At 52.5% G+C, this 13,355-nt stretch overlaps 2 protein-coding genes across 2 annotated transcripts; both read right to left on the bottom strand.

Moving 5' to 3' along the window:
- Positions 1 to 4,866: 4,866 nt before the first annotated feature.
- EMWEY_00013310 (mRNA polyadenylation-related protein, related) lies at positions 4,867 to 7,502 on the bottom strand (the record flags this gene model as incomplete). The annotated part of the gene is made up of 4 exons (XM_013479214.1): positions 4,867 to 4,948; positions 5,083 to 5,971; positions 6,310 to 6,384; positions 6,563 to 7,502. 4 exons carry the CDS (start codon positions 7,500 to 7,502, stop codon positions 4,867 to 4,869), a joined length of 1,986 nt encoding a protein of 661 aa, XP_013334668.1.
- A 3,570-nt stretch (positions 7,503 to 11,072) lies between these two features.
- EMWEY_00013300 (hypothetical protein, conserved) lies at positions 11,073 to 13,355 on the bottom strand (the record flags this gene model as incomplete). Its single annotated transcript, XM_013479213.1, has 1 exon — positions 11,073 to 13,355. The coding sequence occupies one exon, from the start codon at positions 13,353 to 13,355 to the stop codon at positions 11,073 to 11,075; it is 2,283 nt and encodes a 760-aa protein (XP_013334667.1).

Genomic DNA, 13,355 nt, shown 5'->3' with positions numbered 1-13,355 from the left:
ATATATATATATATATATATATATATATGTTATATAGATTTGCATATATGTATGTATAAATGGATATGTATGTATAGATGTAGGAACAGATGTACATATATATGCATGTACTTACAGATGTACGCCTGTGTACGTGCATTTGTTTGCCTATATATATGTATATAGGCCGTATAAGTGGATACAGAATTGGCAATTGCTGCAGCGGCTGCTGCGGCGTCTGCTGCAGTACCGCTGAGTTGCAATTTACGTACAGCTGTACACACACAGAGGAGGTTTGTTATTCTCATGAAGCTGCGGTGTATCTGCTCTTCTCCTTAGCGCTTATGGGGTAGCAAATTAAACCCATAGGTGCATATACACCCCAAAGTAGAGACGCCTCAGGAGAGGGACCGTCCAAATAGGTTAAGCTGGCTAGCTGATCAACTAGCTAGCTAGCTGGCAAACAAGTGAGCTGGGAAGATGGGTAGCTGTCTGGCCGTGTACCTAACTAGTTGGCCAAGTAGCTAGCTAGCTGGTCGAGTAAATGGCTAGCTAGCTAGCTAGCTTGGTAAAGGGCTTCTGCCGCTCGACAACATATAAGGGGACTAGCTAGCTGTCGAGATTCGGCAGCAGCAATGGGTCCCCGCCGCCGAGTAGTGCTGTACCACTTAGCTAGCTTGCTCTGTCTCCTTCTTTTTACTGCTGTAGATTTCCCAATGTTGGGAGTCAATCGCATTAGGGGAGGATCACAGATCGTATTCGATCCCACAGGGGGATACGATCCCATGCTGGGAGACGATCTCAGGCTGGGAGGCGATCCCACATTGGGGGACTATCCCAGGTTGAAGTCGATCCCCTGTTATTGCATCAAAGGCCTTGGGGCGTTGTTATCTATATATAATGGTATTAGCAGCTTCCTTTGTTAGTGCCTCTGTGCCTGCTTACCGTAAGGGGAGGAGAGTGTATCATTTGTTATTTAAATGCATTAGAAATGAATTGTCTCCTTAGAGACAGCAGCATCAACTTCCTCTTATATCGTGTGTAATGAGGAGACTTGCTTCTATCTTCTGTGTCTTCTACTCACTGCAGCCATCCAAGCTCACGTAGGTGTCTGGACCCCCCAGCTGCAGGTCAGCAGCAGCGGCCAAGGAATTAAGACTTATCAATCAACACATCAACTGCTGCTGCAATCTCGAGGGCCCCAGGTGCGCTCCAGTAGCTGCTGTTGCAGCGGCTGCTGTTGCTGCCACAGCGGCTGCTGCAGCTGCTGCTGTGCAGCCTAAGGGGGCCTCCGCGACCAGCCAACAGAAAACTTCTTCGTGTACAAAAGTTTATCTTCTTACAAAAATAACTTATTTAAAGCAATTAAAATATTTTGAGTGTGCGTACAGCCTACAGGAGGTGGGGCCTCTTGCGTCTATGGTATATTTCTTCTATAGGCCAGACCCCGGAGCATCGAGGGGGATCCTATGAAAGCCCCTGATAGTGTAATACGGAACAAGTTTCAGCTTGCTAGTGCTGCTGCTGCTCGTGTTGCTGCTGTGGTTAGCGGTTCAAGTTAATTCATTGAAGACCGGGACCCGCTGCTGCTGCTGTAGCAGTAGCTCCTCCTTCCTCCTTTTCGCTGCCTCCCCTGAAGACTGAGGAGGTTCGGCGTTTTCTTGAGACGTAATCTGTGGCATTCACCATTTGCCGCAGCGTTAATTGCTGTTGCTGCTGCTACTGCTGCTTCTGGGGCCCCCCTAGGTGTGGCTGACCGGGTTTCAGGTGACCTTGGGGGGCCCCTAGAAGTGACCTTGGGCAGCAAGGGTTCTCCGAGGGGCCCCCTGCAGGGAGGGCCCCCGCTGCATTGCTGCAAGGTCGATGGCGAGCCTTGGGGCCCTTACAGAGCAGCAGGATGAGTGTGGGGTGTCTGTAGTGTCTCCTCCTTCTCTGCTGTTATCATCTGCTGTGTCTCCTTCCCTACCAAGCTTAGCTTTCTATCGGCTGTCAACAGGGGCCCCCGGGGCCCCCTGCTTCTCCCCTAGCTGCCATAGGCTGCATGCATCATCAAGGAGGTCAACTTATAAGAAAAACAGCAGAGTCGCCAACTTAAGGAGAATGGCCATTCTTCTCTCCAGCTGTATTTTTGCTCTTTGCTCATGTACGATCTATAAACGAAAAAAGTATCTAGAAAAGACACAAATCAATTGTGACTATTAAAGCAATAAAAATAACAATAGACCACTTCAAGGGCTAACCCTGCTGCTGCCGTTGCTGCTGCTGCTATGGATATGGCTGTCGTTGCTGCTGCCAAGGCTGCTACTGTTGCTGATACTAAGCCGGCTAATGCTACTGCTAGGAATGAGTCTGCGTATTCAGTTGCCAAGCTTGTTGATGGTGCAGTTCCTGCTGCTGTTAGTAATTACTGCTGTTTTGCTGTCGCTGCTGCTGCTGCTGCTGCTGCAGGGGCAACATTGGTGTACTGGGCTCCCCCTCTTCGTGAGGCTGTATCATTGGTATTGATACTTGGTGGTTCATGTATAGTATTTATTCATTTAGAGGAGCCATTAAGCAGCAGAAGATTGCCTAAGTTGTTAGCAAGATCAGGTCCTTTAATTCCTTCTCTCTCTCCTTTGCTGCTTACGGGGATCTTCTTGCTGGTCGATTCCCTCTCCTTTAGTGGTGTTGTTATGCCCGATACAACTGTCTTATACACAGCCAACAATTTCACAGGTACGCAAACAGATACTCCTACTCCTGTTGCTGCTGTTGCTAGAGCTGCTGCTAAGGAAGCTGCTGCTGCTGCAGTCGATGCAGTGTTGCTGCTGTTGCTGCTCGTCGTGGTGCTGGCAGTGTTGAGATGTGCTGATACTGCTGCCATGCTGCTTCTGCTGTTACTACTGCTGCTGCTTTTCATGCTGATGCTGCTTCTGAGATTCTTGTGCTGTTGTTGTGGCTGACGAGATTCTGTTCTTGTTGTTACTGACCCAGGTGCTGCTGCTGCTGCTGCTGCTGCTGCTTCTATTGCTGCAGGGGTATCTCTCTCTCTGCACACCCTGGTCTCTTCCCTGTTTCATTGGGGGAAGAATGGCTTCGAGTTGCAAAGCAAACCCGAGACAGCAGTGTTACCGCGGCAGGAGTTGTTGTTGCTGCTGCAGCCGCAGCTGCTGCAGCACAGCATTTTTTCGTGTGTGATTACGTTGCTACTCGGGCGCACAGGGGAGCAGCAGCTTGCGGGTCTGCTGCTCACCTGGATGGCAGCAATCTTGCGCGGGGCTTTGCTGCTGCAGCTTGCTGCTGCAACGCATGCACAGACGTGGCAGGTCTGCAAACCCCTCGTATTGAGGGTTTGGAGAGACCCTTCCCTTTTAGTTGAAGCCCTCAAAAACCCCGCCGCTGTCGTTCAATCAGCGTGGAACTTCAGCACTGGTGAGGCTGCTGCTGTTGCTGCTGTTACTGTTGCTGCTGCTGGAGGCGCTGGTACTAGTGCTGGTGCTTTGGCTTTTGTTGCTGTTTCTATCTACTTCTAGCTGTGTTGCTGCATTTGTGCCTGCCGTTTTTTCTGGCGGTGGGAGGTGTTGCTGCAATAGCATCTGCTGCGAGTTTTTACCATGACCTCCGTTGCAGCAGCTGTTGCAGCAGCAAGTTTGTTGATGCAGCTGTCAGTGCTGCAGTACCTGATGCTGGAGCAGTAGCTGCTGCCCCTGCAGTAGCTGCTGTTGCTGCAGCGACCGCCGACGCCCCTTCTGCAGCAGCATCAGTACCGAGTTATGGCTCTGTAGCCGCGTTTCCTTTTCCTGCTGCCACTGCATGCGTTCAGGGACGCAGCAGCGACTGGTGCTTTTGGGGCTTGTTTGTTGTCTCTGCTGCTGCTTCCTGCTGCACCTCGCTAGGCTGTTCGCTGTTTCTGCTGATGTCTTTGCTGGGAGATCAAGGAGCCACAAAACCCCACACGATCAGCAGCAACAAGCGCTGCAGCAGGAGCAGCTAACCCAGCAGCAGCAGCTGGCCCAGGAACAACACCTAACGCAGCTACAGCAGCAACGCTCACAGCAGCAGCAAGCAACGCTGCAGCTGTAGCAAACTGCAGCCTTCTTCGCCGCTCCTAACCAACAAAATACTAACAAAGACATAAAGCACCAGCAACAGGAGCCTCCGCTGCGGTGGCTCGACACCAACAGCAGCAACACCAGGAGCAGCAACAACAATAACAACTCCAACAGCAGCAGCGGCCCGTCCCCTAGGAGTTGAAGCAAATTAAAGAATCGTTGTACAGAGTTGCTAAAAAAGAAGACTCCGCTGTGTCTGCGGTGTATGCACAGCACACAGGATTGCTGCCCCTATTACTGCAGCAGCAGCTGCTGCTGCTACTGCAGCAGGTGCAGCTGCCTATGTGAGCACCGCAGATCCTGACAGCAGAATAACCCGAATTAAGGCAACCAGCAAGTCTAGCGAGCCTGCTAGGTAGCTAGGAGTCTCTCCTGCAGCTAGTTAGCTAGCCAACTAGCTAGCTGGGAGCCTCTCCTGCAGCCAGCTGGCTAGCTAGCTAGGTAGCTAGCCAGGTGCCCCTCCCTGACTCCGCAGGGGACTCAAAAAAAGATTTGAAGCCATCCTATGGTTCATTCAAATCACAGAGAAGATGAGCCACAGCTGTAAACGAAACAGCAACTGCCGCTGCTTCATTTGCAGCAGCTGCTGCTGCTGTCTGCGAACACCGGCTCCTGCTCGAGCAGCAAGAGCGACAGCAGCCGCTGCAGCTCCTGCTGCTGCTGCTGCTTCTCCTGCATTCGTTGCAGTCTTCACCCTAACCCAAAGAGGAAAGGAAAAAAAGCGTAGATAAGCAGCATATGACTGTACGCGACTCCTGCCGCAGTTGCTGCTGCTGAAGCTGCTGCTTCCACTGCATCAGGAGGCTGTCTCCAAAGCCACAGCTGCCTTTCGTTTCTCTCTGTAGGCTTTGATTTGTATTTCTGCTATGCGGTGCTGCCTATACACCACACGCACACAGCAGCACAGAAAGGGACAGCTGCAACAACAAAACAGCAGCAGCTACTGTAGCAGCTACAGCAGCAGCTACAGCAGCAGAACAGCAGCAGCAGCAGCAAAGGTAGCAGCACCTACTCCATGATTTGCTCCACTGGAATATTGAAATGCAGCAAATCACTTATATCCGGAAGTGCCTCTTCTTCGCTTTGTGATGCCGTTGTTGTTGCTGTTTCTGCTGTTGCTGTTGCTGCTGCTGCTGGCGTCCTGGGTACTGGGTCCGGTTCTTCTTTCTTCGCTTGTAGCAAAGACGCGGGTTGTGTCCGTGTCGCAGCTGCTTTTGCTGCAGCGGATGCAGCTGGTGTTAGTGAGGCATCTGTTTGTTCCTCCTTCACCTTAAAAAGGGACGTAGGCTCACCATTTGCAGCTGCACTTTCTGCTGCTGCTGTTTCTGCCGTTGCTGCCATTGCTGCTGCTGATGTCGCAGCTGCTGCTTTTGAGTCTTCACCTGTTTCCGAGGAGACGGATCTCCTAGATAGCAGATCAGCAATTGATCCCGGCTGAGGATTTTCGTTCTTAACTACACTCGCTGCAGCAGCAGGACCAGCTGCTGCTGCGTCTTGTTGCTGCTGCTGCTGCTGCCAAGTCCAGCGAGTGGTATTGCTGCAGGTAACAGTGTCAACACTCTGCTGCAGCACCGTGTTAGCAGCTAAGTCTGCTGCAGCAATAGCAGCATTACACCCCGGGCAGTGTCCCGCCAGTCCACCTGCTGTTGCGCTGCTGCTTCCAGCAGCAGCAGCAGCACTAGGAGCAGCAGGATGCTGCTGCAAATACAGCACAATGCATGCTCTGCAGAAGGTCTCCCCACAGCACGGTGTCAGTGTGGGTGCCTTAAAGATGGAGTTGCAGCAGCCGCACTTAAGATGTGCCGCTCCCCCCACATGTCGCTGGATACGAGAATCTAAAGACGATCCCAACAGAGACAACCCCCCTATCGCTGCTGTCTTCAACACCGCAAAACTGCCGTCTGTACACTCCAACACCCCACACACGCACCAGCAACCCCTCTATACTGGCCACGATTACACACTGTAGCCAAATAGCTCGCTTGCTACCTAGATGGCTGGCTAGCTAATGACGTGCGACAGCCAACTAGCTAAATAGCCGGGTAGGTAGCTGTCTGAGTAGCCACGTGTAACAGCCAACTAGCAACCACCTAAGCAGGCTAAAGAGGCTGCTAGCCACACGCACACCACAGCTACCTAGCTACGTCAGCCGATCGCTAGCTTGACAGGCTCTCGTTGTGCACTGAAAATACAGCTAGTACATAGCTTATTCTGCAGCTGCTGCTGCACAGCTGCTTACCCTTTTTTATGTACACTTCCTGGTACTTGTGTATTTCAGAAGGCAAAATGTCTCGCAAAAACGACGATGGCAATCCTGCAGCACCAGCAGCACAAACCGCAGCAGCAGCACAATAGGCAGCTGCAGCTGCAGCAACATGAGCAACAAAGCTTTGACTGAACCTCTCAACCAGCTCAGCATCTAACCACCACCGCCCCCGCTGCAGCAGCAGGAGCACTGCAATGCTGCTGCTGCTGCTGCTGCTGCGTTATACCTGTTGCGGGTCTGATCTTTTTTTGCTGTTTTGCATCGGAAGACTTTGGGCAATTCTTGATATGATGGCCCATCTCCCCACACATATGGCAGATGTAATCAGCAGAAACTGCTGTTGATGCTGCTGCATAGTGCTGCTGCTGCTGCTGCTGGTAGTATGATACATGCTGCTGCTGGCGAGCAGCAGCAGCAGCCGCAGCATTGCCTCCAGGATAACCGCGATAATAATTTGTGCTGCTGCTGCTGTTGCCGTTGCTGCCTTCATCTTGATTCCTTACCCACATCAGGTTGTGGCTTCCAGGCCCCCTCCTGCTGCTGCTGCTGCTGGTGCTGTCTGCACGTAGGAAGCCCTTGCGAGAGTCATGAACATCCATAACTGCCTGCAAAAGCAGCCGCTCTTCCTCTGTTGCTGCTGCTGCTGCTCCCTGGGTGTAGTCATCGCTTACAAGACCAGTGCTGCTGTCGCTGCTGCCAGCAGCTGCCGCGGAAGAAACAGCAACAGCCGGCCCAACGCCGTCTGCTGCAACGGCAGCTGCAGCGGCTGCTCGGCTCGCTGTTGTTATCCGCTGCAGCTGCGAGTTTGGTGGCTGCTGCTGTTGCTGTTGCTGCTGTTGCTGCTCCTGCCTTTGCTGCTGTTCCTGCATTTGCCGCTGGTACTTGAGCTCCGCCTCGCTCAATGCAGCAGCAGCAGCAGCAGCAGGCTTCCGCTGCACAAGAACGCACAGAGGCTGGTGCAACAGCATGCTGTCAGGCAGCACGTCATCCGCAGCTCCCTCAAGAGACAGCAGCAAATCAATGGCTGTTAGTGCAGCAACACCCATCTGCTCCTTCAGGTGTACACGCAGCTCCCCGCACGACACGGGAAGAGCCAAACCAACAGGCGTTGTGCTCGTAGAAGAGCCCCGCAGCCGCCAGCGCAACACGTCCGTAGTCGCTGCCATTGCTGCGGCTGCTGCTGCTGCTGATGTTGGGTACACTGCTGTTGTTGCTACCTCGTAGTGCTGCGCCTGCTGCTGCTGCCAATGCTGTTGTTGCTGCTGCTTGCAGCGTCGCTGCTGTTCCTGCTGCTAGTGAGAGCTATAAAGAATAATGCTGCAGCAAGTGCTCTCGTCTTTGCTGCTTCTGCTGCTGCAAGTGCTGCACGGTCCGGGAGGGTGTACAGGCTGCGACTGTTGTAGCAGAAGCTCTTAGGCTGCTGCTCCTGCTGCAGCCAGTACGTCGCTGGGAGGCAGCCGGCTGTCAGCGTGGCCACTTGCAGCAGGAGCAGCAGCAGCAAAAACGGCAGCAGCCCCAGGAGGAGCAGCAAACGCATGCACGACCTTGCCGGAGATTTGGACTGCAGACGATAGTTTACAACGAAGAGATAAACTCGAAAAGAAATGAACGGAAAATAGAAGGATGGCATGTATGAAGGGAAGCAGAAGACAGCAGGGTCTTCACTGGAGCAGAAACAGCAGCAGCAGCAGGAGCGGCAGCAGCAGGGCCTGCAGCTGCCGCTCCTGCCCCGTCACGAGATAGAAACAACTACTCGAAAATGTACTTAAATGTTTTGTTAAACATGGGAAGCTATGAAGGTAATAAAAAGCATCAGCCTCTTCTTGCAGCTTTGCTGATGGCCTGCCATCGAAGGGCCTCCAGAGACAGTAGAGGTTCCTTCGGTTAGTACATAGAAGTGGCAACAATTGCCTTGCTACACAACAGCATATTTGCAGCATCGTGCTGCACTTGTTGTTGCGGGGGTCGTTGACTGCAGCAGCTGCTGCGTTGCTCCACTGCTGCTGTTGCATGTTCAGTTTCTGCTGCTGTTGCTACAATAGTCGTGTGCCCTACAGTGGCAATCTGCCACACTCCTTCCCTACAGCTTTTGCTGCCGCTGCGGTTAGCTTGAGGTATATGTGCAGTTGCTGTTTCAAGTAGGACATCGGAAGGGAGAAACTGCAACGGAAGGTGCACTTGTGTGACTATCAGTTCGCTGATGCCCTCCACCGCAGAATTATTGGGTAAGGGGAGGGGAGACTCTCTTTGATCTGTGACTATTGGGGTTTAGGATTTGTGGTTTAGCGCTTTGGGTTTAGAGGGTCTACGGAGGTTTATTGGGGTTTAGGAGGCTTGTGTTCTCGACCGCTGCGGGGTTTAGAAGAGCCTTCCTAAGGGCTATTTTGCTTGCATTTCTTCTTCTATATTTGCCCCGTATATATATTAGATGACACTGCAGCATAATAATCGCCATTCCACATTCAGGGGTCACCAGCGGGAGGCGTATGGGTTCGTGTGGCGCGCCTTTAGAGCTTCATTTCCTACAATTTGAGCTTTTGGGTATTACGGTGTGTTCTAACGTATCTTTTCGCAGTTTTCTGACCTTTTCCCCGTGCATGCATTACATATCTATGCGTGGATATAAATAAGAAATACAATGAACATGCATATATACGTGTGCATGCGTCTGTTGTCAAAATAAACATCTTCGGTTGGCGCAAAACCTTGGGGTGTATAACACCCCACGGCAGCAGTTTCCTCTTCACTTGCTGCGGAGTTCTTAGTAAGCCTGTATTGCAAACTTTTGCTGCAGCAGCAGCAGCCAGCCAAGCCAGGGCAATCGCAGGAGCAGCAACTCGAGGTTGTTACCCCACAGCAACAGCAACGGCAGCAACGCCGGCAAACAGCTGTGCTACGAACAAGAGAGTCTCACACCACTGCGACCCCCATCCAAGGGGCACAAAACGAGATGGGGAACAGCAGTGTCTGTTGGCTGCTGTGTAGGTTTAGCCTAATAGTGTAAGTAGCAGCATACAAAAGAGAGCATGCACACTTTATGCTCTCTCCTGCAATAACCTGCAGCACGAGAGCAAGCAACAGCAGGTGACGCTCTCCTGAGCTGCTATTGGGCCTCCGCGCACTAGCTGCTGCTGCAAATATGCGCTGTTGCTGCAGCAGCCACGATATCAAACAATCGTATGCGGCTACGGGTGCTGCTGCAGCGGACTTTCGCGCCCCCAAATTGTCTGCTCCTGCTGAACCTCAGGATTCAGCCCAAGGAAGGCCTCCTGCTGCGGCTTCTGTTGGGGTTGCGCACCACAGCGGCAACACATTGTAGCAGACAGTGAGCACAGTACCGGCACCCTACAGCAAGTGCATAGGCAGCAGCAGCTGCTGCTGCGGCAGCAAACACGCATATTTGAGGCGAGCTGCCTCCCACCCTACAAGCAAAGGCAGCGTATTCGTCGGCAACCATGGTTACATCGCGGGTAGTGGGTCTAACGATGGAGCCCCTGCGTCCGCTACTCCCATTAACTGCACCTGGTTGTTGCTGCAGTGGCAGCAGCTGCTGCTGCTGCTGCTCCGTGAAGCACAGGGTGTGGCGATGTCCCAGGAGCATCAATGAATCATAATTATAAATTGCGGGCTGCTCGGTCCCCTGTCACTGCCAAGGGATATATATGTACCTGCCGCCATTCTGCTGCTAGAAATCGGTTTCTGCAGCAGCAGAGTACTCCCGCTGTTTCCTCCTCCTTAGTGAAAGTTGCCAACAAAGAGCAAAGCCAAACAAACCCCAAGGCGACACAAACAAAGCATGGCACTGGGGACTAACAAACAAACGAATGGAAGGGCGGCATCACCACTCCTCCGCCAAGGCAAATTCATTCTGACTGCAGCATCAGCATCTGCCGCTGCCGCTGGCGCTGCTGCTGGCGCCCAAGTGGCCTAAACAATCTCAGCACAGGCTGACTGTCGCCCCTACCCATATGTACACACACATATACACATATGTATACATAGTCTAATGTACAAGTCGGTGTATCCCGACCATACCTCCGTTTGGCTGGGAGCAAAGGAGGAAACCCCTACAGTGCACAGGCTCTACTCCTATTCCGCCATCCATTCGTCCTCTGTGCGACTCCAAGGTAATACATAGGGGAAAAACAGCTGCATCTCCTTTGGAGTGTAAGGACAGCGGGAGGGTCTTACAAACGCACGCAGAGCGGCACTTAGGCCGCAGCAACAGGCTGCCTCCCACCTGAGACATAAGGTGAGCTCGTAAAGGGGCCCCTTCTAATGATCAGCGATAACAACACATCCTTAAAGTAATAAATATGCATAAGAAGCGGATATGTGCAGCCGCCCTCCTAAACCCTTATCTTCCCCTTCTACTGAAGACCTGCACCGCAGAGTGTCTTCTACTGAAGACCTGCACCGCAGAGAGAAGTCAGCTGCTTCGTCGCCGACGCTGCTCCTGTTTCTTCTCTCCTGTTACTTATCTCCCTTTCTCTCTTCTCTTGTCGGCTTCTCTCCCATTTCTGTCTGGCGATCCGTGTACACTAACTCAAACTCGATGAGGCTGTCCTAAGCTGAAGATACAGCTGGAGGCAGCCGGAACGCCCCGCTGCAGCAGCGTAGGTAGCCTTCGCCTTACGGGTGAAGCCCCTGTGTTGTCTGGTGTCTTTTTGTGTCTTTTTGTGATTTGTTCATCTTCTCACGGCTTGGTGTGCCTCGTGCTCCTCGTGTCGTGCTGTTTAGATAAGAATGCTGTGAATTACATCGTGTTGGTTTTCTTGAACAACGGAGAAGAGGGCGATTGCTGTCCCTTTCACTGCTGCTGCTGCTGCTGCCAAGTCCTCCAAAGTTGAATGGGACCCTATCGAAGCCGTGAAATCGTTCAGCTGTTTCACCAAAGTGTCAGCCATTTTGTTTCTCTTGGCGATACTTTGTATTTTTCCACGACGCATATGCGGAAGCTCCTGCTGCTGCTGCTGGAGGGCTTCTGTTGCTCTCAGCGCAATGCTGGTACTCACCTCGACGTCTTCCCCGATAGCTTTTATCAGCTTCCACTGCAGCCACAGCATCTCAGCTTCCCCCAAGAGGTTCTCAGCCTCGGTAGCGGCTTTCCGTGCAGTCAAGACGCGGTTCATTGAAGATGTTTCTGCTCCGTTGCTGCTGCTCTCTTTCTGCGAGACTGACGCACTGAAGGCCTGGTTGAATGCAACCTTGGCCTTCCTCTCTATACGGTGAAACGCCGCTTTCAGATCGTGGCGAATCGGAACGTTCTCTAGAGCTTCTTCGGCAGACCCTGTCTGCTGCTGCTGCGCCTGCTCCTGCTTTTCCTGGTGTTGCTCTGCCTCCTCCACAGACTCGTGGGGGCCCTTATTGCTTTCCATCCTTTTGTGAAGGTCAATAATATTCCTTGTTGCTGCTGCTGCGTCCTGAATGGCTCTTGATGCCATATTTTCCATGACTTTCTGCAAATCTTCTGTGTGGTCTGCAACCGCTTCTGTCGTTTTGGGGCTGGAAACGGATCCCATGAGAGAGGTCACAACGTCTAGCAGGGCTTTCAGCTCCTGTCCCACTTGTTGCGCCTGTTGACTGGCAGCTTGTGCTGGGCCGATGGCGGCGCATTCATTCAGAATATTCACCGCATCATGGTATCTGGAGAGCAGCTGTTGTGCCAGCTGGAGTTTCTCCTCCAGCTCATCCAGGGCCTGCAGTGCAGCAGGGTCTGCTGGAGTAGAAGAATGTAGGTGCTGCTGCTTCGCTGCTTTCCATAGAGCATGCTGCCCCTCGACAATGTCCCTGTATTCTCTATACATGCAAGTCTGCTCGCGCTTGACGTGCAGCATCGCCACAGCAGTGATTGCCATCCCTAAATCTGTCACCGAACTTGCGCCTGATTCGACAGCGTTTTGCAGCGCCTCCATAAACAACAGATTTGCAGCCACAGCACCCAACAGATGGCGGTCTTCCAGTCTTGTGAAGGGCGGCAGCCCATGCATATCCCGCTGTACATAACTCGTTTTCCGCTGACAAATATTATGATAAGCATTTAGGATACCCATGTGAGACATAATCGCAGACATGACAACGCTATTCTCCTGATGCAAAATTTCCACCTCTTTTTGGCAAATTATAGGGGCAGATTTCAACGCCCTGGTTTCTCGCGCCATACGCAGCCCGTGATGTCGCGCATCCTCGTACAGGCCAGACAGCACCGTGACTCCGTTCTCAATAGTTTCCCTCAGTATATTCTCAAAAGAGCCAGGGGCCCCTATGTTGCCAGCGGCATATTCTTGCTGTGCTTCCCTAGCAATCCGTATATTGTCGCAAGTTTCTTGAAGGGCATCGAAAATATCGTCTTTCCCCACGCGACTTGCAACTGCAAAGGCCACTGGCTGTATCTGCTGCAGCACATCCAGTTGCGGTAGCAGCATATCTCTCTCAGTGGGCTCGTCGTCTTCCTCTCGTTGCTGCTCCTCCTCCCCTGACTTCTGCTCTGGCTGCTGATCAAACTGCTCCCATGTCTCGCCTGGCTGCTCCTGAAGACTATGTCCTTCCTCGATATTCAAAATCCCCGACCCCTTCACGGGCTGGGGTGCGAAAAGCCTCAAACATGCACCAAAAAATAAAACTACAGTGACGAAGAATGTTGAGAGCGGCATCTTGTGGCTCCCTCTGGTCTGGTGTTGAGGCGGGGACGGTGCGACTGCCCCTTTGATGCCGCCCTCTACGGTTTCTGAGGAAAATTCATCTGCATAGAGAAGCGGGCCTGAAACGGTTAGGCTGGTGTCGGCAGATCCCGCCAACAGGGAGTGGGTGTCTGTTACTGCAGGATCAACGACCACCGCCGTGTCGTTTTGGGTATCAACCAAAGACTCGATGACCCAGGGGCTACCATGGGGATCCGTAGGATCCATAGATTGTTTCTCCTGGACTCCCCAGTTGAGCGAAGGGGATGTGCTAGCATTGACATCCTTAATTAACAGCGACACTACACTGAAGAACGCTGAAACGCTCAAAAGACGCAT

This window comes from Eimeria maxima, genomic scaffold (genome assembly GCF_000499605.1).
Source record: "Eimeria maxima Weybridge genomic scaffold, Emw_scaff98, whole genome shotgun sequence".
NCBI classification, from domain to species: Eukaryota; Apicomplexa; class Conoidasida; order Eucoccidiorida; family Eimeriidae; genus Eimeria; species Eimeria maxima.
The sequence above is the reverse complement of the archived record's forward strand: the minus strand, read 5'-3'. Positions and strand labels throughout refer to the sequence as shown.